Source organism: Barbus barbus (genome assembly GCF_936440315.1).
Source record: "Barbus barbus genome assembly, chromosome: 35".
NCBI classification, from domain to species: Eukaryota; Metazoa; Chordata; class Actinopteri; order Cypriniformes; family Cyprinidae; genus Barbus; species Barbus barbus.
This window is the reverse complement of record NC_136763.1, coordinates 14,783,404-14,808,257: the sequence shown is the minus strand read 5'-3', so window position 1 is coordinate 14,808,257 and position 24,854 is coordinate 14,783,404. Positions and strand designations below refer to the sequence as shown.

General features: G+C 41.5%; 1 protein-coding gene across 1 annotated transcript in view; it reads left to right on the top strand.

The window, feature by feature from the left end:
- The window catches only part of LOC306854969 (cadherin-4-like), a gene marked incomplete at both ends in the record, with an annotated part of 253,169 nt that overhangs the window by 192,336 nt on the left and 35,979 nt on the right, over positions 1–24,854 (top strand). Inside the window, 3 exons of the mRNA XM_079393318.1 lie at positions 242–397; positions 7,733–7,877; positions 13,665–13,837. Of these exons, the coding sequence (XP_079249444.1) occupies positions 242–397; positions 7,733–7,877; positions 13,665–13,837 (474 nt within the window). The remainder of the gene's footprint in view (positions 1–241; positions 398–7,732; positions 7,878–13,664; positions 13,838–24,854) is intronic.

Below are 24,854 nucleotides of genomic sequence, written 5' to 3'. Positions count from 1 at the left end.
CGAAACATGCAGTAAGGTACGCAAAAGCGATCTTGCTAAAAAGATCACCCAGGTACGTTTATGCCATGAGACCAGTTTAGTATATTAGTAAACATTAACAAGCACATTATCTCATGTTTCTAGCCATGTGAATATACATTAACTAAGGATATGTTAAGCATTATATGATGTTTGTTAATGATTTATTAGATTAAAGTGTTACCCATCAAGGTCTCTTACTCACTGTGTCATTTTATTGCAGATTCGATCAGACCAGGACAAAGAGATTGAGATCCGGTACAGTATAACAGGAGCCGGAGCAGACCAGCCTCCCAATGACGTCTACATCATTGATCCTGTGACAGGGAAAATGTCTGTTACTAAACCTTTGGACAGAGAGGAGAGAGCCTCCTACCATGTAAGTGCGCCTCTTTCCAGAGTTGGCTCGAAAAGATAATTTTTGCCCTATTCAGATCCTATTTAAAGCGGAACTGGCCTCATCCCATTTAAGAAACATGCTCCAGTTTGCAAGAGTTTATGGCCTTTTGCCAGTAGGAATAAAACTAGAACTAACTAGAACTTTTTTACTAAATGCAGTGATCCCAAAAAGTGTTTGGACACTTAAGACACTTTTAAAAATATATGAACGCCTTTACATTATAGAACAAAATAACACAATTAAGAATTTTTTTAGATTTAGTTATATAAATCACAGTTATATCCGTGAACATGTACAATGTGTGTGTGTGTGTGTGTGCGCGTGTGCGTTATGTACAGGTGGCTGAATTTCATTGAATCACAAAATATTAAAAACCTATGCAAAAAAAAAAAAAAAAACCTAACCAAATTTCTGAGACACCAGATGGTCTCGTCATTTTTTGTACATGTATGAAGCCAGTTCCTTTAAAGTTCACTGTTGTCCAAACAAAATTGGTGTTCCTTAATTTAGTACAACCAGAAAGTGTCCAAATACCTTTTGCCTTCATTTTGAACTATACATTTCTTAATATTTGGAAACCTAACAAATGTCAATTTGTGAAATGTTTTTATTTAAAAGTGTGTTTGTGCTATATAGATGATTAAAATAAATATCTTTAATTTTGACACCATGTAATGCAAATACATTTTGGCTCAAGTGTCTTAAATTTATATCATTCATAAACTCCAATTTTGAATGAATATTAACATCTCTTTATCTGGCTGTTCAGGGTAACTTTTAACCAGGACTCAATGGCCTACAAACTCCGAGATCTGACTTGATTGCGAACCAGATTGGTTCCAGAAAGCTCTAGCCATCAAAACAAGTGCAGTTGCCTTGTCAGCCTTTTTTAGATATCGAAGACAAAGCTACAGACTTAGTAAAGCTACTGCTTGTTAAGCAAAGTTTGCAGAAATCTTAAGATTCATACTTCATTGTGCAATTAAGTCTATTCAAACTGCTTTCAATGCATTAAAAACAAAACGTTTCGGACCTGTCGGCTGGCATCACTTGTTAAGTCTGCTGTTTTTTATTTTGTTTTTGTTCCGCTATTCTGTTTATGTGGCTCTTTTCCTTATGAATAATGTGAAGAAGAAAAGCTAGAGACAAAGAAAAGAATTGCTTTGACACGTCAGGGTTTTTTTTCAGTTAGTCAAACTGTCAATTAGACGAAGGTTCAGTAGCAACGTGCAGATGAGAGAGAGGGAGAGGGAGAGAAAGGGAATGAAATAGTCTGGAAAAGAAGTGTTGAATTGTCACAAGTGATGAGTATGCAACTCCCAATGCTTTAACTCAACTGGGGAATCAAATCAAACAGCGACCCTGCCCCCTTATGTTTCTGCCTGTCACCCCACCTCTGTCACAAGCGGGCTGCCAGCGAGCCACATCTTCCCCAGACTGTCATTCACTCAGGCGCTCCTAACACAACACATTGCTTTTGATTCTCACGGTTGTTCCTTACAATTATAACTGCCTCTTTATCTCAGCTCTTTTGCAGGAAGTGTCAGTAGGCCCTTAGTATATATTTAGATTGGCTATAAAATGATGTCTTCTCTGTTTGCGGCTTCTACTTTTGACTTATGGCTCTTTTTCTCTTAACTCTCCGGTCCATTGAGCAGTAGATGATGTGGCACTGTGCGTCTACCTATCAGTCTAAATTACGGCTAGGCTTGTCTGACCAGGTGTGTGTGTGTGTGTGTGTGTGTGTGATCTGAATAAGAATATCTGAATAAGTCAGCACCCATGGTGGTTAAGTTAGCTGATGTGTGTGTGTGTGAGCGCATACATTTTCCAAAAATACTGGGCTGCCTATGGAGGCAGTGTACTATAGGCTGTCCCAAAAGGTAGGTAACTTAATTATGCTGTCGCTAAAGATACCTTATTCGAGTCAGAATCTAAGGTGACACTGCACAAATCCTCTGTGGAGAATGCAATCCCAGAATGCATTGCGACAAGCTTAGTGATATATATATATATATATATATATATATATATATATATATATATATATATATATATATATATATATATATACACACACACAGGTGCATCTCAGAAAATTAGAATATAGTGAAAAAGTTCATTTTTTCTTGTAGCTTATTTCAAAAAGTGAAACTTTCCTATATTCTAGATTCATTACATGTAAAGTAAAACACTTCAAAAGTTTTTTTGTTTTAATTATGATGATTAGAGCTTACAGCTCATGAAAGTCAAAAATCAGTATCTCAAAATATTAGAATATTTCCTAAGATCAATCAAAAAAAGGATTTGCAAAACAGAAAAGTTCACGTTCTTTAATGTATGTTCATTTATGCACACAATACTTTGTCAGCGCTCCTTTAGCACAAACTCCAGCATCAGTGAGGAATGGCATGGAAGCGATCAGCCTGTGGCTCTGCTGAGGCACTATTGAGCCTTCAGCTCGTCTGTATTGTTGGATCGACTGTGTCTCATCTTTCTCTTGAAAATATACCATAGATTCCATATGGGGTTCAGAACAGGCATGTTGGCCAATCAAGCACAGTGATATCATGGTCAGCAAACCATTTGGAAGTGGTTTTGGCACTGTGGGCAGGTGCTAAAGTCCTGCTGGAAAATGAAATCAGCATCTCCGTAAAGCTTGTCAGCAGATGGAAGCATAAAGTGTTCCAAAATCTCTTGGTAGATGGGTGCATTGACTTTGGACTTGATAAAACACAATGGACCAACACCAGCAGACGTCACTGCACCCCAAATCATCACTGATTTCGGAAACTTCACACTGGACTTCAAGCAGCTTGGGTTCTGTGCCTCTCCAGTCTTCCTCCAGACTCTGGGACCTTGATTTCCAAATTAAAAGCAATATTTACTTTTATCTGAAAAAAGGACTTTGGACCACTGAGCAACAGTCCAGTTCTTTTTCTCCTTAGCCCAGGTTAGATGCTTCTGACGATGTTTCTGTTTCAGAAGTGGCTTAGTAGCCCTTTTTCTGAAGATGTCTGAGCTTGGTGACTCTTGATGTGCTGACTCCAGCTTCAGTGAATCTCTCCTAAGTGTCTGAATCGGCTTTGCTTGACAGTATTCTCAAGCTTGCGGTCATCCCTGTTGCTTGTGCACCTTTTCCTACCCAATTTCTTCCTTCCAGTCAACGTTGCATTTAATATGCTTTGATACAGCACTCTGTGAACAGCCACACCTTTCAGTAATGACCCTCTGTGACTTACCCTCTTTGTGGAGGACGTCAATGTTCATCTTCTGGACCATTGCCAAGTCAGCACTGTTCCCCATTATTGTGGTTTCAAAGAACAAGAGATACCCGGAATTTATACTGTAGATGGTTGTTTAATTAAACTCAAATATAAATATTCTAATATTTTGAGATACTGATTTTTGACTTCCATGAGTTGTAAGCTCTAATCATCAAAATTAAAACAAAAAAACGTTTGAAGTGTTTTACTTTACATGTAATGAATCTAAAATATATGAAAGGTTCACTTTTTGAAATAAGTTACTACAAAAAATGAACTTTTTCACCATATAAAAATTTTCTGAGCTGCACCTGTGTATATATATATATATATATATATACAGGTGCAGCTCAGAAAATTTTTATATGGTGAAAAAGTTCATTTTTTGTAGTAACTTATGTAATATATGCTACCGGTCAAAAACTATGCAGTCTTCAGTGTCACATGATCCTTCAGAAATCATTCTAGTATGCTGATTTAGTGTTCATTTGTGAATTATTATCGGTGTTCAGTTACGAATCATGGTTATTATTATCAATATTGAAAACAGTTTTTGCTGCAATTTATTTTTCTGATATATTTTTTCAGTATTTTTTGATGAATATAAACTTCAAAAGAACAGTGTCTAGTTAATCTTTCGATCGTTATAAATTCATTATTGCCAGTTTTGATTAATTGAATGTATCTTTCATTAATAAAAATATACTTTTGAATGGTAATGTATAATGGTTTCCACAAATATTAAAAAATATTCATATAAAAACAGTTCTTTTAAATTGTAATATTTCACATCATTTCCGTTTTTACTATATTTTTATCAAATAAATGCAGCTTTGGAGAAATGCAGCTTTTAAGAAACTTCTTTCCAACACATAAAAAAAAAAAAAATTAATTCCAAACATTTTACTGATAGTGTGTCTGTCTTTGTGTGTATATTATTATTATCATGTTATTATTATAATTATGCATAATTTATGATTACATATGTTAATACGTATAATTAGTTTAATATTAATGATTATCTAAAATATGCTCTGTGATTTGATTGATTGATTTTGGTATGTTTTGTATTTGTATCTTGTTTTTTTATTAAAAAAACAAGAAAAAAAGAAGAAAAATGAAGGCAGTGAGACATCTTGGGAAATTTCAATAGGCAACAGAGCTCATGTGGATGATTCTGTGTATGTGTGTAAGTGCATGTTTACAATGAGTTAGACAGTTAGTGAGTCAGGATGAACACTGTTATGGTTAAGTGGCCCCTCGGGTCTTGTGTGGTGGTTAGCTTATGCAGCCCCTTTGTTACTCACCATAGTATGAATATCCATATGACTCCTCATATCTGATATCTGCACACATTTTGCACTCTTAACTCTGAATGTTTTAGATGTCCCAGTTTTACACTCGAGGATTGTGATGTAACGTATGAGGAGTTTGTTGAGTAGCCTTCTTGAGTAGAATACAATGCTTTTTTATCAGCACATCACAAGGGCCGGCATTGGTGTCTCAAGTGCTGCAATTGAACACAGTCTTGAATTTATTACAAGGACAATCCCCCTGGCGCAACCTGAGGTTAACAATGGTGATGGCTCATAATTAACAACAGTTGTGTTAACAATAGTGATGACTCTCTAATCACAGGAACCAACCCAGCAACTGGCTATTTAAAGTCAACATGAAATTGAAATTAACTAGATTTAATTTCATAATACACATTTGTGGTCTTATTGTGTAATATTCATCAGTGAATGTCATTGCACAGAGAAACAAATTAAAACAATTTTAATCACAATGTACGTTTGCATTTAAAAGGTATTAAAAATTCGGTCACACTTCATTTTAAGGTCCAATTTTCGCTATTAACAAACCAGTAACTATGACTTTTGCCTCAATAAACCCCTAATTTGCTGCTTGTTAATAGTTAGTAAGGTGTTAAGTTGTTACGTTTAGGTATTTGGTATGATTAGGGATGCAGAATATTGTCACGCAGACTAATAATGACTAATAAACAGCCAATATGTTAATAATAGGTATGCTAATAAACAACTAGTGAGAGCTGGTCCCTATACTAAAGTGTTACCAATTTTATAAAGTCTATTGTGCTCACCAAGGCTGCATTTGTCATCTTGAAAAACATTACTATTGTGAAATATTATTCCAATTTAAAAGCACTGTTTTCTATTTTAATATATTTTAAAATGTAATTTATTTCTGTGATCTCAAAGATGAATTACAACTCGAAATAGCCTTTTTTTTTTAAACAATTTAACTCTCTATACTGTCACAAAAAGTAGCCGAAGCATGGCTTTCTTTCTTTTTATGTGTTGGCTTTGTTGCCTTTATTTGACAGGATTGTGGAAAAGTGGCAGGAATGTGAAGGGTCAGATCTCCGACAATCTCTTTAAACATTATGGAAGTAAAATAGATTATAAATGCAGTTTCATGTTTGACATAAACCATTCCAGCTCTTGGATTTTTTGATGAGCTTGGAATTTAGATTTGTGTTAATTAAACCTACACAACAAAAATATGACTGCGTTATGAATAAATTCACTTTTAAGTCCTTCTCCATGATTGGCCCAGAACTGTTAACACCAGTTGTTTTCACTCACAGTATTGATTGCGTTTTCTTTAAAAGCGAGTCTAATGACCACTTTGATAATATTAACGATAATGATGAAGAGGTGCTATGGGGATACATAATAATAAAAAAAATTTAAAAAAAAATTCAGAAAACACTGCCCTGTCCTAACAATGGCCATGGCGAATTTGCTGCAGGCATGACACTGATCCTCTAGCTCTTTCTGTGGTTTGTAGCTTTCCCTAATTTTGTGAGTTTCCAATAGTTTTTCTTCACTACCCACAAGTCTCCCACCACTAGAGTGTGTTGCAGAATTGAAAAGCTGATGGCTTTGACAGTGGCAAGAGAAGAAAATAAACAAAGAGATAAAGAACTAGAGGAGGATTCTGTTTCTCAGCCCATCCCTCTCTCTCTCTGTGTCACTCTGTCTCTGTCTAGTGTTTCGGTTCTGTCAGCTAGCATGGTAATAATGCCATTAAGTCACACATTTGCAGTCCGTACGCTCTCATGGGTCGACAGATCAAAGATGCAGTGTCTCAGCCACTAACAACAGACAATCTCACACATATCTACATGTTCACACACACACACAGACGCCTCACCAACCCATACAGAATGCTAAGCACAGCAGCTGAGGAAACAGATTTTCCTGTTGTGCATCTTTATTTATTTGTTTGCTTGACAGTTAGTTTTGCCCTGCACAACAAAAACTTGTCTTGGGCGATATTAAATAAGAGATTTTGGCGGCAGGTGTCGTATTACAGCAGAAATGCATATAGAATCTGGATATTCCCGTGTATAGCATATGGAGCAATGCAACTCTCTTATTTGGGATGTAATTCCGGGGAGGGATTTTAGGATAATAGTTTTATTTAGTGTGTGCGCATGTAATTCTTTTGTGAATAAATTCAAAGAAGAGAATGTGGAGTTAATCCAGCCTTAAACCTTTCCTCTATCCCTCTCTTTTTCGCTCTCGGTCTTTTTCTTGCTCTTTTGTTTCTCGTTCCCCATTCTCTTATCCCATCTCCTGTGGGAATGTTCTATCACTAAAAAAACGATTTTATTTTTAAGGGGATGTTTATCTGAATTAAAGAAAGCTTTATCTTGCCTCACACGCTTTTTTGGAGATCTAACCAAAATAGCCTTTTTTATTGTATTTTTTTTTTTCTGAAGCTAAACTCCAACTCACACTCTGTTCCTCTGGAAGTCCTCTCTGAATAATAACTCATGGATTTTAGATAGGAACAACGCAATGCCTTCCCACCGGATCCCGTATCTAACGTATGAAATATGAATGCAATTTCCATTTGGTGCGTCCGCTGAGCACACAGAGATCTTTAAAGCCTCTGAGTTTCTTAAAGCTGGTTTAATATCAGCGCTGTGCTTTCCACTGAAGCATCAGCAGAGGTGAAGTTATGTGTGAATTATGAATTGTTAATTAATGTGCCTTTATTGTCATCTCATCCACAGCTCAGAGCTCATGCAGTGGATGTTAACGGGAACCAAATGGAGCCTCCTATTGATCTGTACATTTATGTCATTGACATGAATGACAACAGACCCGAGTTTAAGAACCAGGTCTACAACGGATCAGTTGCAGAAATGTCCAAACCAGGTATGTCTCCGCAATAAAGATCATGGTGATTATTATGCTGTGATGTGTTTAGTTTATCATTTTATTTTATATGCTGTCAAAGAAAAGCATAAGGTAATCATGAATTAAAATAATGGTAATGTCATTTGTTAATTATGATGTGCAATTACATATTCAGATATTTTTATATATTTCATATTTTATAATATTATTTCTTTATTAATTGATGTGTAGAAATAATAATAATAATAATAATAATTATTATTATTACAGTTTTTTAGATTATTATTTGAATAATTAAAATATACTGATATTATTTCAATTCTAATAATGGTATTATTGCTATATTATTATTATTATTATTATTGTTGTTGTTGTTACAACTTTATGCATAGGTATAGTATACCATATTGTATTTATTTTATATTTAATTTTATAAATTCACACACACATACTTGTATTTATTAATTTATTATAATGTATTTGTTATTTATTCTATTTTTTGCTCTAATAATATTAAGTATTATTTCCATATATACTTCTTAATGTCACACAAAGAATCCCAATCAGAAAAAAAAAAATACAAAATTATATCATGCATGCTCAGATTACGATTATGGATTTGCTTGCACAACAGATAATAAATAAGATGTGTGCTCATTGTCATTTTTGAAGTTTGTAGTATGCATCAGATTCTCATCACTATCATTGTACTAATATAAGACAAACAAGGGAATCTTATGTTTTCCCTTGATGATTTATTGAATGTGAATCAGCCCTTTCTCTGAGTGCTTCTCTGTGCTCTTTGAACCGGCATCCCCGTTGTGTCTAACAAACACAGGTTCAGTTTCATTCTTTACTCTATACCTCTTCGGAGTGTAAGCCGTCAGAGTCAAAGTATAGACTGTGAGTCAGATTGTGTCCAACTTCTGTAATGTTACGGCCCAGAAAGCTTGCCTCTGAGGACAAAACTTTAGTCTTTATTTTGTTGAGCTCTCCTCACAGAAAACTTGATTCTCAGGGGAATTCGTAAACAAAGAGAAAAAAAAAAGAACAGCGCAATATTTTCTGTTTCCCTTCAGTAGAGCGTGGGTCTGCTCCACGCCAAACAAGCACTGTAAATTATCCATGGAAGACGGACACGTTACAGGCTGTTCCATTATCCCTCTGCTGTCCATGCTGACATCTTCACGTGAATTAAAAACATGAAGTTCTCGCGAAGTCGAGCTAAACCCGGCTCTAGGCTCTCATGAGACCGCAGTTAATCTCATTGCCTTGAAAATGGCCATGCCAATATTGGCCGTTGATCTTCAGCGATCACAAGGATTTAATCACAGCAGATGTTTTGTATATTTTAAACATGAACGTTGAAGGAACATGTTTATCAGTTTAACTCACCAAGGGACGCTTAGACCAAACAGATGCTCATATCAGAGTGTCTCTGAAGTATTACAGCGGATTTTCCATCAGCTCCTGCACTACAGGCCACGTTCAAAGAGGAGCATGCAGGGAAGTGTCCTTATCGCCAGCTGCAGATGTATGGGAACTTATCAGATCAATGCAACAGGGATCCATCTTTAAATGATACATTACTGATTTCATTGCCAACAAAATACCTGTTTGGAGGTGTAGACACAGAGTAATTAAATTGTGTTCGTTGCTGCCTAAATACAAGTAATCTCCCAATTACTGCACATTTAGAAGACTGATCCAATTTAAGTTTAATCCAATTCAGCTGTGATTCAGACCTGGATCAAATTAAACTCTTTAGTGTGAATCCAGACATTTGTTGCCCTCATAATTGTTGATTTATTGGCATGACTGAAAACAATACAAGAAGTAAAGTAATAATATTTTGTTCTTCCTGTCAAGTCAGCATTTAAATTCCCTAAAAACCGTTCGTCCTATTTACTTTCTTAATGCATATTTATTGGTCTTATTTTAAAAGATTAATTCCAAAATTATATGACATGCACAGATTGTCTTTTATTACAAACTTTTAAGACAAACTTTGGTTATTCGATATTCTGTTAAAACAATCTTTCTAAATAAAACCAGGATCATGAAGATTTGCATACAAGCACACATATGATAGTAAAATGTTTGGATCAGATAAATTGACATTGTGGTATAGATTTTGTATAAAAGTTTAGTATTCTTTGAGGAGAAACAGAATATTAACAATTCAGACTAACTAAATTAAAATAGTTAGTATAGTCTTTATAAATAGTTTTTGGGAATTATCCAGCAACAGTCTATGAAGCAATAAAGGCAGCTTTACAGTTCTCACATTCTCAACGAAGTGTCTCAAAGTGTTCTTTTACTTTTCACAATAATTAATCCGAATTTCCACTCTTTTCCCCTGTAGAAAATCTGAATTCCAAAAAGTCAGCTGCACCACCCAATAACTGTGTTTAGAAAACTCGTATTTCCATGCTCGGGGAACTGCTGTGGCCAATTATCTTTTAAAATAATCGTTTCTCTTCTCTCTTTTTTCCTGCCATCTTCAAACTATTCTCTGTTGTTTTGCATTTTACTGGCCTCAGATTTCAACAGTGATCCAGCCTCGTTTTTTACTCAGATGTATCCTTGTTTACTTGGCTTTCGGTTCTTTTGCCTAAATAACCAATGACAAGGAGATATTTTCGCTGTCTGTTGCAGAGAAAAACAAGCCACAGCAAAAAAGCGGCACGTCTAGAAAATTCTGTTTTCACACTTCCAGCTCACACGGCCGATAAGGAAATTTGCTAACAGTGGACGATAGGACACTACTCAACACTCAGCCTCAGACAGCTGGCCATGGGGGTTAATTAGGCCCTGACGTACATGCACGGGAGAGGAGAAGAGAGGGGAAAAGAGAGCGCTGAGTGGAGAGAGGAATGTTTCAATCAGTTTAATGGACTTAAAGTAGGCGTCTGCCTCTGGCTCTTTTTTGCAGGAAAAGTCATTTGCCTCTTCATAGTCCTCAAAGGACTCCATATGGCTAAGGCCCTGACAAAACAGATTTGCTTTGAAAGCCTCATCGTGAGGGTGGTGTGAGACAGTGCTGAGTGTAATCTGCAGTGGAAAACGGAGTGATAACAGCTTGGAGGACTGGTTTAGTCTGGCTAGCAGCTTGTCTCGGACGGACAGCCAAGTATAGTGAGCTTTTATGTCGTATTTTCAATGTAAGCACTTCGTGATCTAGCCATACCGCAAGCAATTGAAAATTGGGACAAAGTGGCGGCGAGATGGATTTTGCACGTTCGGATCCGTCTTCAAATGGCGGGTGATTTGAAAGGAGACGCCGCTTTCAAACAAGCCGGCACTGCAAGGGTCGGTTTCCATTCTCAGGCTGGTTATGTTAAACTTGTTAAAACTAATGACTCCCCAATTTCTTATATACCTGTGAAAGAGAGAGTCTCCCGACCAGCACGCGTCTAATGAAAGGAGGAATTTTGAGCTTCAGTGGTCTAAGTCGAAAAGCAATTACAGCATTGAATTAGTTTTCAAATTAAAAAGCAATTGAAAAGGCCTAGGGGTTAACTGTTTCCTGCACGGTCATTTCTCTCACTTTTACACATAAAGAGCATTTAATCCCGTTACAGAATGGCACTCGTTGAAAATTGAAAGTGACAGAGTTGACATGCAACTCTTTTGTCTTCTTCATCCCTCCACATGTGCTTGCTCGCTCTCTGGTTGTTCAAAAATTGATGTAGCCCTATCAGAAGAGGGCTTAATTGTTTTTCTTCTCCCTTCGCTCATTTCTTCCTTTTCCTCTTTCTCATGGGGCATAGTGACAGATTCTGCTCTGAAACTTAATGAACTTTGAAATAGAACTCTCAGCCACAATTATCCCCTCTTAGGTGTGTTGTCACAAAATGATGGCACTATCTCTTCACAATTACAGTGAAGCCGAAGAAACCCCGCAAACGAGTGAGGTCTCACGTGTGGCTAGACATGCGGCCGCCCCCCTCGGACTGACTTTCTGGGTCGCCGTGGCCATTAATATTAAATGACAGAAGTGACTGGAACACAGGAGCGACAGAATGACATTAACACAGAAAGACAGGGTGACATTTTGCCCACGTCGCAAGGAGGTTTATCCTCCCTTTCTCTATTTGGAGACCCCTAATTGCTCACTCACATTTGAGATGGTGTGAGACAAGCTCTCAGAAATCGATAAACATGTTTTGGGGACTAAAGGCCATATGGACCCCCAGCCGCATCATCTTGACGCCTCGCATTCACGCAAGCACATTTCAAACTCACACACCCAGTCTCAGTTTGCTGTTTTAAACACGTAACTTAGAACTAATAGAGGCACGAAAATGGGCTTTTAAAGGTGGCACACTGTTTGTATGTTTTATTTAGTTTTATTTTGGTTTAGCCATTTTTCCCCCTTCAGCTACGTCTTTGCAATATTAAGAGTAAAATATTTTGTCCTATCATAGTTATTAATTTTAAACTTTTATTACTCTGACTGAATTGGTTTGCGTTTTGGCTATCACATAACTTAAAATATTTCAAGTCAGCCGAGAAGGGCTTGAAATTAACACCCACCAACCCGCCAAATGCGGGTGGATTTCAGCTGTGGCGGGTAACACAGTCACTCCCACTAGCCACTCTGGGGAGTTGAATTTTATATACAGTAACAGAGCTCGACATTAATGCTTGCAGCCTGTCTATGTGTGTGTGTGTGTGTGTATATATATATATATATATATATATATATATATATACTGTATACATACTGTATATATAATTTATTTATTTTATTTTTTTAAACACCGAGCTCACAACATTATTTATACTGTTATAATTTTGCATGCAGTGTAAATGCATTTGTGCTATATTTCAGCTACAGTGTAAATGCATCTGAATGCCGCTCCAGTCACTTTTGTTTCTTTTGCAGTGGAAAGATTTGTAGATACTGATTTCATATGATTGGTAACAGCCCTATATTATCTTATTATATTAAGTGAAATTGTTAATAAAATGTACGAATTTGATACAGTTACGGAAAAATGCCCTTTAAATAGGTCAAAAATGACATGGAAATCAATTTAAATACATTTTGTATGCAGTATTAAGTCATATAAAACATAATTTCCCAACAACAAAATTGTGGCCAGTGAAAATGCTGATTGGCTGGTAAATTTGGAAAACCACTAGCCACAGTGGCCGGTGAGCAAAAAAGTTCATGTCAAGCCCTGCAGCCTAGTGTAATATAGATAACTAATAAATATATTAGATTTATATATAATAAATATATGTAAGATATACATATTTAATGTTATATAAATATTTAATTGAACTTGTAGGTTTAATATTGAAGTACATATTGAATATATATGTAATATTTAAATGTTTAATATAAATTGCAACAGTTAAATTTCTTCACAATGCATTTTATCGGAAAAAAATCCTTCAAATAATAACAAAAAAAATTTATGAAAAAAAACTAATAAAATAATAAAATCTTTAACAAACATTTTATAAGTAATTTCATTTTGAATTTAACACTGCCGACAGCTATAGCAGGACTGTGAAATAATGAAAGTGACAGAGGCAGACGGACCCTCATTACCGAGCAGATGAGACAGCTTAGGTGAGAAAGACCCCGGGGTCCGTTGTGACGTTTAGACATTGCTCTGACACAGGGAGCAGCACAAAAAGTTTGAATGACTGATCAAATAGCCACTGTTTTGTGCGTGTTTGTTCTTAGCGACTCGGACAAACAGGCCCAGCTGCTTTAAGACAGAAATGGAGTGATTATGCATGCATTAGTGTTTTAATTCACGCTTGTTTACCTCTCTTCCTCTGCAGGCACTTCTGTAATGCAGGTAACGGCCTTTGACGCCGATGACAGCACCACGGCAAATGGGCTGGTGCACTATCGCATCCTGAGCCAGACGCCACACATCCCCATTCCCAACATGTTTACTATTAACGGAGCCACGGGAGAGATCAGCACCATCGCTACAGGCATCGACAGAGAGGTCAGTTACGTCTCCTACATGTAAGCAAGTGTGCTTCCAACAAGCTGCTGCCGTCTGATTTTCTTTCAAAGAATTGTTGATCAGTGCTTGCCATTCCATGAAGAGTGTTTTTCTCAACCTCCCTTTCGGTCTCTCCTGCGTTAGAATATAATTAGTTCTCAGCTATGGTGTGTCTGAGCATATTTGGTGTGGATGGTCCCTAGTTTTCTGTGAGCAACATTGTGAAGAGACATTCTTGCACTGTAACAAACAGTGCTTTTAGAATCAACTTAATGATCAGCCTGTCCTTTAGCTGTCTGTGACCTTTTCAAGTTGAAGAGCAGCTATCTGCCCTCCGAGAACACCCCATCAGAGCAGGACAACAGTCACAGCTTCAGTGGCTTGGATGCTGAAAATACTGCAAAAATCATGGCTGATTTTGAGAGTATCTGTCCTATGTCATTTTGTGGGTAACAAGCAGTGCGTCCCAATTCATTATTTATTGAAATTTCTGTTGTAAAAGTATTTCTGATCAAGACTTTTTGTATTCTTTTCAGGCTAATATTACACACAAATATTATATAATGCGCTATGAAAAAAATAGGTGGTTTTACAGGAGAGGTAATAATAACATTTGTTATTAATATATTAAAATAATTTACTTTTATCTAAATTAAAATGCTAAAAATAAACAAAAAATCAATATATAAACTGAAGTGGTATTTCTTTCTATGTTTTTAGGGAATAACACTTCTGTAATCACAAAAATAATTGTTGAATTAATGTAATATATTAAATCAATTAACCACATTACTTAATTAGGTAAATAAGTAAACATGTTTGAAAACAAGCAGCTTTGCCATATTACAGCAGAAAAACGTCTCAGGTTACGCATGTAACCATGGTTCCCTGAAGGGAACGAGACGCTGCGTCGAAACGCATATGGGAACGACTTCAGCGTGACCAGGCTCTGAATATGATGTGTAATCAGTCAAACAAGGGCGAGGCGTCACGGGCGGGGTGACGTCACGACCAGGAAGCATATAAGCACGTGCGGCGGAGCCGGCTTCAGCTTCAAGTCATGAAGCAAGCGCTGGCAGGGATGCCGGAAGTGTGGCAACGCGACGCAGCGTCTCGTTCCCTTCAGAGAACCATGGTTACATACGTAACCTGAGACGTTCCCTTCCAGGAACTTCGAGCTGCGTCGAAACGCATATGGGAACGAGATACCAACGCCGCCAGACTGACAAGTCCCTGCCTGGTGTCAGGACGAAAGGACAGAGGAGCCGGGAGTGGCTCGGATGTCGAGGTCATAGAACCTAACGAAAGTCAGGGGCGTGGACCACCCAGCTGCGTTGCAGATGTCCTGCATGGAACACCTGCCCAGAAGGCCTTGGAGGCCGCCACACCTCAGGTTGAGTGCGCTCTGACTCCCACCAGCGGGGGGAGCTCAGAGGCCTCGTATGCCAAAGCCATGGCACCCACAATCCACCTACTAAGAGGAGGGCTTCGTAGCAGGAAGACCCCTCTTAGGCGGACCATAGCACACGGGCAGCTGGTCCGCTTTCTCCACAGGGAGGACCTGTGGATGTATGCGTCTAGTGCTCGCACTGGACACATACGGTTGTGCTTCTCCTGGTCTGGCTCCCCGAAGGGAGGAGGACAGAAGGCCTGCAGTACGACCGGCTGTGGAACGACCGATGGGACCTTCGGAACATACCCCACGCGGGGGTAGAGGAATACTTTCGCCGAACCGGGCGCAAAGTGAATAGAGGCCGTAGTCAGGGCCTGAAGGTCACTCACCCTCCTCAGAGAGGTGATAGCCAATAAGAAAACGGCCTTGATAGTGAGGAGTCTCTCAGTTATCTTCTGAATGGGCTCGAAAGGTGCATTGCACAGAGCCTCCAGAACCACAGCCAGATCCCACGTAGGGACGAGATCGTACCGGAGGCCTCAGCCTCAGCGCACCGCGGAGGAAACGTGTAACCAGGGGGTGTCTACCCACTGACTGGCCACCGGTAAGGGCGTGGTATGACGAAATAGCTGCCACGTAGACCTTAACAGTGTAATGGGTTACCCCTGCGGAGAAACGGGCCTGCAGGAACTCCAGTACTGCACCAACGGGGCAGTTGACTGGGTCGAGCTGGCGGTCCCCGCACCAAGAAGTGAAGAGCCTCCCCTTCAAGGCGTACAGTTTCCTCGTAGAGGGAGCTCTGGATTGGAGGATGGTCTCGACAACCTCGGTTGACAGACCGGAAGCTATGAGCTGTGCCCCCTCAGGGGTCACACCAACAGCTTCCATCACTCCGGGCGAGGGTGCACCTCGGTGCCCCCGGCCTGTGAGAGGAGGTCCCTCCTGACGGGCACTTCCCACGGAGTGCCGTCGAGGAGAGATATCAGGTCCGAGAACCATACTCGGCCCGGCCAGAACGGTGCTACTAACAGTAGACTGACCTCGTCCCGGCGCACTCTCGCCAGAACTCCAGGGAGCAGAGCGATCGGGGGGAAGGCGTACAGACGGAGCCTCGGCCACGTCTGTACCAAAGCGTCCAGTCCCAGAGGAGCTGGAGGGGTCAGCGAGAACCAGAGAGGACATTGTGCTGACTCTTGAGTCGCAAAGAGGTCCACCTGGGCCTGGCCGAAAATACCCCAAATCTGCTTCACCACCTCGGGGTGAAGCCTCCATTCCCCGGGCCTCAGCCCCTGCCTCGACAGGATGTCTGCTCCCACATTGAGATGCCCAGGTATGTGCATAGCTCTCAGAGATAAGAGCTTGCCCTGGGACCACACAAGGATCTGGTGTGCCAACTTGTACAAGGGGCGCGACCTCAGACCTCCTTGGTGGTTGATGTAAGAGACCACTGCCGTGCTGTCGGTGCGCACCAGCACGTGGTGATCTCTCAGGTCTGGGAGGAAGTTCTTGAGTGCACGGAACACCGCTAACATCTCTAGCCGATTGATATGCCACGTCAGGTGGCAACCTCTCCACAGACCGCGGGCAGGGTGGCCACTCATGACCGCACCCCAACCGGTGAGGGAAGCGTCCGTCGCTAGCGAGACGCGGGCGACAAGGAGCTCCCAACACCGGGCCCTGGGACAAGAACCAAGGATTCCTCCACATGTCGAAGGCACGGACACAACGGCGTGACACTTTGACAGCGCGGAGTGAGTTTCCCCTCAGGGAGACCCCCTTGGTCTTGAGCCAACTTGTAGGGGTCTCATGTACAGCAGGCCAGAAGGTATCACGCTGGACGCAGCTGCCATGAGCCCCAGCAGTCTCTGAAACTGCTTGACAGTGAGTGACTGGCCTTCTCGCACTCTCCTGACTGTAGTAAGGATCGACTCGATCCGAGCAGGGGACAATCGTGCCTGCATCGTGGTCGAATCCCACACCACGCCTAGATAAGTGATTCTCAGAACCGGAGAAAGCACACTTTTCTTGGCGTTCAGTCTCAACCCCAGTTCTTTCATGTGGGCGAGAACGACATCTCGATGCCGAACCGCCAACCGCTCTGAGTGAGGATCAACCAATCGTCGATATAATTGAGTATGCGGATGCCCTGAAGCCGCAACGGGGCCAGTGCCGCATCCACACACTTGGTGAAAGTGCGGGGTGAAAGTGCTAGGCCGAAGGGAAGAACCCGATATTGGTACGCTTTGCCCCCAAAGGCGAACCTCAGGAACTTCCTGTGAGAAGGAAGGATGGAAACATGGAAATATGCGTCTTTGAGATCTATCGTGACAAACCAGTCCTCGGACCTGATTTGAGTCACGACCTGCTTGATAGTAGGCATCCTGAACTTCAGCTTTCTGACTGAGCGGTTCAGTAGACGCAGACCCAGTATGGGCCTCAGCCCTCCATCCTTCTTCGGAACAATGAAGTACCGGCTGTAGAAACTGGACTGGGTCTCGTGAGGAGGAACCAACTCGATGGCTTCCTTCCTCAGCAGAGTACCAACTTCCTGTTCTAAAACCAGAGCCTGCCCGGGGCGGACCGCAGTCTTAACAACCCCGCAGAACGGCGGGGGTGGCCCGCCGAACTGAATACGATAGCCTCTCGCTACGGTCTGCAGGACCCAAGGAGACACATTCGGCAGCCGCTGCCAGGCTGTCAAATGCTCTACTAAGGGAATCAGTCTCTCGAGACTGACCTCTGGTGCAGCTAGACCGCTGTCTCGAAGCGGCGCACCGGAAGGAGGCACGTGGCCTGGCTGCTGGGGCGAGTTTCTCGGCTCCGCGCTGCCGGGCGGACAAACCTGAGAAATATACTCGCTGGGACCGGCTGTGCCCTGGAACAGCGGCAGGGTCAGCAGACAAGTCCCTGGAGGGCACCGAGGGGAGACGGTCACCGTGTGCCCCGGTGTAAGCCGCTCCACCCCAGTAGGGGTCGTCCTCCGTAGTCCTGGGGCTCACCCGTCAGGACCTCTGAACGAACCAGACCCTGCAAGGCAGGACCCAAAGAGACACATTCGGCAGCTCGCTGCCCAATGATCTTCTAAGGGAATCAGTCTCTCGAGACTGACCTCTGGGTTCAGAGAAGCGGCCAGACCGCTGTCTCGATGCGGCGCACCGGAATGAGACGCGTAATCTGGCGGCTGAGGCGAGTTTCTCGGCTCCGCGCTGCCGGGCGGACAAACCTGAGAAATATACTCGCTGGGACCGGCTGTGCCCTGGAACAGCGGCAGGGTCAGCAGACAAGTCCCTGGAGGGCACCGAGGTGAAGTGGTCACCGAGTGCCGCGGTGCAAGCCACTCCACCCCAGTAGGGGTCGCCCTTCGCGGTCCTGGGGCTCGCCCGTCAGGACCTTTTGCGTGAGGAGCTGGTATGCAGAGGAGGCTGCGCCCGCCCAGCAGCCACCTGAGTTTAGAGAGCGCGCATACCCTCTGCCCACCAAAGATGTTGTAAGCAGAGCAGGAGCCTTCAAAGGCGATGCCGTAGAGGGAGACAGATAGCTCGCAAGCGTCTGTTCAACCCGCGGCATCGCCGCATACCCGCGCTCATTCAGTTCCCGTGGGAACGAATGGCCGGGACGAAAAGATTTCTCCCGCGATCTCGACACCTCGGTGAGGAGATCGGGGAAAACGGAAGGCTCCTGTGTAGAAGTAGCTCTCTGGGGCGAGAGAGGCGGCGAAACCTCGTCAACGCTCGTCACATCAACCTCCTCGGAGGACGCAGCGTCAAGCCCTCGTCTCGGGGGAAGAGACCGCTTCCGAACCGAGAGACGGGGCGCCAGATCAGGCGCGGGAGGAGATAGGGACATGCCCGTCTGACTCTCACCAGCCAGATCAGCCTTTTTCTCTTTTTTTTCTCTCTGCAAGCCCCGCGAGCGCAGCCGCCGCTCTGCCTTTTTTTTTCTCTCTGATTTAAAGGCAGAAGCGGGACCGGCTTTATTCATTTTATGCTTCTGCAAACACTGCAGCTTACAAAGCTCATAGTTATATCATATTGGGGTGACAGAGGCGGCGAAACCTCGTGAACGCTCGTCACATCAACCTCCTCAGAGGAAGAGAGACGAAGCATTGAGCCCTCGTCTCGGGGGAAGAGACAGCTTCCACACCGAGAGACGGGGCGCCAGATCTGGCTGATACGGGAGGAGATAGGGACATGCCCGTCTCACACTCGCCAGCCAGATCAGCCTGCGAGCCCCACGAGTGCAGCCGCCGCTCTGCCTCGGCAGCAGCGGGACCGGCACCGCGTGGGGAGCTCGCGAAGGCTCCCTTCTCGAAGAGAGCCCTCCGGGTGCTGAGACCGATTTTGCGTGCTCCGCACTCAGGCAGACCACGCGCAAATCGTGTGTGTCCTCGCTCGTGATATAGCGAGGGCAAGGATGCACACACGACTCAAAACATGGTCTGAAAGCTTCACCCCTGAGCTTGCCCTTGGCTTTGGCATGATACTGAATGCTTTCCACTTAAAACTAGGACAAACAACAGTAAATAAGACTGACACACACAGAGCGCTTCGCTGAATGACAAAAAGCTGAAGCCGGCTCCGCCGCACGTGCTTATATGCTTCCTGGTCGTGACGTCACCCCGCCCGTGACGCCTCGCCCTTGTTTGACTGATTACACATCATATTCAGAGCCTGGTCACGCTGAAGGCGTTCCCATATGCGTTTCGACGCAGCTCGAAGTTCCTGGAAGGGAACTGGAAATATCTTGCCGTATCTTTGAATATTGTGTACTACAACAGGGGGCATTTGATCAAACAATTTGAGAAGCACTGGTCTAATGTTGTTTTGGACTCTATTGACTTTCACTATTTAGATAAAAACAGTTCCTCAGACAGGTTTGGAAGATTACGCTACAAAAACAAATTGAAAAAAGTGAAAAAATAAATTGGCACCTGAATTTATTCCATGCTGAAATAAACGATGTGCTTGATTCCCAGGATAGTGTTTATTTCTTATGCTCAGTGAAGGTGTGCGAATTGGGATCTGAATCATTTCTGGGATTTTATAGCTTGTCCGCTGTTGCACAACAGAGATATTTCCATGCTCTCGAGTCTTGTTATACTTATTATTTCAAGCCCCACCTAGAATTAATTCAGCTAATCATTGGGGTCTTCTTAGTGTCTACTTTTGAATGCAGTTGACTTCATTTTTAATACATGCATGCATTCACATACCCACACAAATGAACTCTATGGGTCATGGGAACAGCTTTCCCATAACTCATCTGAGTCTCAAAGCCTGACCCTTCCCACCAGACGTGTTCCCCTCTTTAACCTCTTCATTAATCCCTCTCTCTATCGCTCAAGTCCCTCTTTCTTGCACACAGACATGCACACACTCTCTCACAAACACAAGCACACACACAGTTGTGTGCTCCTCCTTAACCTCCCTCTGCTCCACTAATGAGCAGGGTCATTCAGAGGTCCGTTCAATTTATCCCAGAATGCTTAAGCGGACCTGCGGGGAAGTCTTTCAACTTCCCCTTTATTTCTCCATCCTACGTGATCCCTTGCTTTCTCACCACAGATTCCAATCCTATTCTCATTAGCATCATATTAAAATAGAAATTAAAACATTTCTAGTAGTAGTAACTGGAATCTGTTCTGCCTCTTCAGTATTAATTGTATGACAAATAGTGCTGTTGATATACCGTAACTGATGATAATGATGATGATGATTATTATTATTATTATTATTATTATTATTATTATTATCAGTTACAGTACCAGAACCATAAGTTATGAATTTAATACATTTATTTTGTAATAGTAATTTGTAATAGTAATAATAATATTATTATTATTAGCATCATCATATCATCCTCATCATCAACATCATCATCATCATCATCATCATCATCATGTTGTAACAATCAAACCTAACAGGCTGGGTTACAAAGTTTAAAAAGGGGTCAGATTTGTCTGTGTGAGAGATCTGTGAGTGTTAAACGAATGACATGAAACAGAAATACGTTATGAACGGGACTTTAAAACAACACAATAAATCCAGGAAATCTCAGTCTGTAAAAGAATATAGTTCACTGCACCATACCCCATAAACAGTCCAAGAATCCTAGTGTGCTGATAAAATCCCAACGTGAGTCCACCAGTGTATGTACAATCCAAAATGAGTGATAATCCAATTTGCTGTAAGTGAATCTGGAAAGGTAAATCCACGAAATGAAAACTCCACAATCCAGGTGTGTAGGGTAGCTGTTAGTGGCCTCCTTTTGTTGGCCATGCTGCTCTCTATATACTGTTCCTGCTTCCTGTCAGGTGACTGGTCACCTGAGAGGTCAACCATACAATTCTTAAAGACATACACACACTAAGATGTTAAGAGGAATAAAATGGACTTAAGAAACATGTAAACCAGTTTAAACTCTAATATACATAAAATCAAATGCAATAAATAGAGTGGTAAAACATGTCTCTTATGTGACAGTGTCACAATGTAGCTATTATCAGTTGGAAATATTTGTCTTATATATATTTTTTATAATAATAGTAATAATAATAATGATGATGATGATTTCAAACCATCAAAACCATTTGTTCTAACAAATAGTTTTTAAATTACTTATTAAACAGTGTAAATGGCTGTTGGTGGCCTTTTTATTCAAAAAGCTACTTTGCAGTCATTGCAGTGATTTTTCAGTTGCTTAGGGGGTTCTGGCACTACAGTTCTGTTAGAGTCGTCATCATTATTCCTTTGGCATCTTGTTTCACTTGGCACATAAAGTTCTCTACCCTTCATGCCATGTTAGATGACGTTAGCTGTCATCCCAGGATTTTCTATTTTCTCTCTGACAAGTTATCCTAAGTCTATACCTGGAGCAGTGACTCCTGCTAATCCAATGACTAAAACAGACTGGCTGAGAGCATGAATGTGGGTCGTGGTACCTACTGCAGGCAGGTAATCTGTCCTCTTCCCAGGACCAGAGAGTGACCCTCATTAATCTAACGCAGTGATTGCGCTCTCTTCCACCTGTGCACTCCAATTAGAACTAGGACACACTTATGTGTTTACAAAGCCACATCGCAAATGGAACATTTGGAAGATTTTCAACATCACATTCTCTGTCAGGCAAGATGTTGTTGGATGAGACTGAAAGGAATTAAAATTCTGTCATTATTTACTCTCGTGTTGTTCCAAACCCATATGACTTTCTGTCTTCCATGACACACAAAAAGATATGACAGTGTGTCCAGGCTTCTGTTTTCCAAACAGAGATAGCGGATGGTGATTTATACTGACAAGCTCCAATAAAAAGTAAAAGTATCTCCTTTAATTTTTCATCAAAAGTGACAGTTAAGACATATATAATGTTATAAAAGATTCCTATTTCAAATAAATGCAGTTAGTTTGAACTGTTGGGTAAAGGATCCTGAAAAAATGCATCAAGGTTTCCACAAAAATATTAAGCAGCACAACTGTTTTCAACATTGATAATTCTAAGAAATATGCTTATTTTGTTTCCAAATAAGCATATTAGAATAATTTCTGAAGGATCATGCATGTGACACTGAAGACTGAAAATTCAGCTTTGCCATCACAGGAATATATATATATTCAAACAGAAAACAGTTATTTTAAATTAAAACAGTATTTCAGAATCTTTTACTCTAGTTTTTTTTTATATATATAAAAGCAGGCTTGGTAAGCATACGAGGCATCTTTCATAAAAAATAAAAAAAAACTTTTTATGGTAGTGTAAAACATTTTCCTTGTGTTCATTTTTAAAGAGGTTAGCAGAGAAAGCAGAGAAACTTAGTGCCACAGCCATATCACCCTGCAGCCCAAGACCAGTTGCCCACTGAAGCTAAGCAGGGTTGAGCCTGGTTAGTACCTGGATGGGAGACCTCCGGTGAAAACTAGGTTGCTGTTGGAAGAGGTGTTAGTGAGGCCAGCAGGGGGTGCTCACCCTGTGGTCTGTGTGGGTCCTGACGCCCTGGTATAGTGACGGGGACACTATACTGTCAAAAAGCACCGTCTTTCAGATGAGACGTTAAACCGAGGCCCTGACTCTCTGTGGTCATTAAAAATCCCATGGCACTTCTCGTAAAACCCCGGTGTCCTGGCCAAATTCCCTCTACTGGCCCTTGTCTATCATGGCCTCCTAATAATCCCCATACACTTGATTGGCTCAATGACTCTCTCTCCTCTCCACCTGTAGCTGGTGTGTGGTGAGCGCACTGGCGCCGTTGTGCTGTGGCTGCCGTCGCATCATCCAAGTGGATGCTGCACACTGGTGGTGGTTGAGGAGAGACCCCCCCACATGATTGTGAAGCGCTTTGGGTGTACAGCAATACACAATAAAGCGCTATATAAATGCATCATTCATTCATTCATTCACATTGGTGACATGATAGGGCAAAAACACTTTCAAAAAATGTGGAAAACAGAAGTGGAAAAAGTTGTTAAATGGACTGAGGCAGTGCTGTTTAATCCACTTAGTGTTTAGATTGGAGGGCTTATGTGAATGTGCTCCTCCTGAACTTTCAGTGTTTTACCCAGCAGGGAGCACATGGGAGATGGGCAGCTGTCCACACACACATATGCCCATCCTAACATTTGCCTCTCTGCATTTCCATCTGTTTCCTTCACATACACATTTTCTCATCAGGAGCAAAATCCTCCTTCATCAGTACCTGTCGTCTAATTGGAATATTTATGCAGCAATTAGTGGGTTGAAGAAGCCTGGTGCCGTCGCTTGCATTGGTAGGAGTTCACATTCACTTGAATGTCACACACATCTGATCAGGCCTGAATACCAATTACCCTCTCACACCGAGACCCCATCACCTCCACACACCTCTTAACCTGCTCGCCATCACCTGTCTGATTACAGCAGCTAACAAGCAGCCCCTCTCCCCCGTATTTTTGCGCTGCATGCCTTTTACTGCAACTGTCATCTTGCCTTATGCCCCTCATGGCAAATATGTCCATCTTATGCACTTTACAACCAGCCTTCCCCATTTCTGTCATTTTATTTCTTCTCTTTTCCCTTTAATAGCACCACATGAATCTATAATATCAGGCAGGAATTAAATGACATTGGATGTGTGTTTTTTTTACGAGTTTAGAAAAGACAGATTTCTGCAGAGAGAAGTTAAAATGAATCATTTATTCCCCCCTCGTGTCGTTCCGAACCATTATGACTTACTTTTTTCTGTGAACCACAAAAGGAGACATTTGGAAGAATGTTCACGTTTCTCATTTTTACACAATGAAAGTGGGCAGGCACCACAGACTGTCAGGCTCTAAAATGACAAAAAGCATTCAATAAAAAATAAACACTTGGGGCCAGATTTACTAAACAAATTAGCATTAGAGCGCAATTCCATAAAAAGGCGATGAAGGGATAATTCTGCGGATGATTTACTGACAATGCACACATTAAAGAAAACAGACGCAGCCAGATCATTTTCATAATGACCAGCACAGTCTACTAAGAACAGCACAAATTACCTGCTTTAAGACATGCTTTTTTGGGGGTGTATAATAAAAGCACAAATACCAGTAATTTGAGGAGCACAAACGTTAGTAAATCGTGTTGCGTGATTCATTTTAATACTCTCCTCTC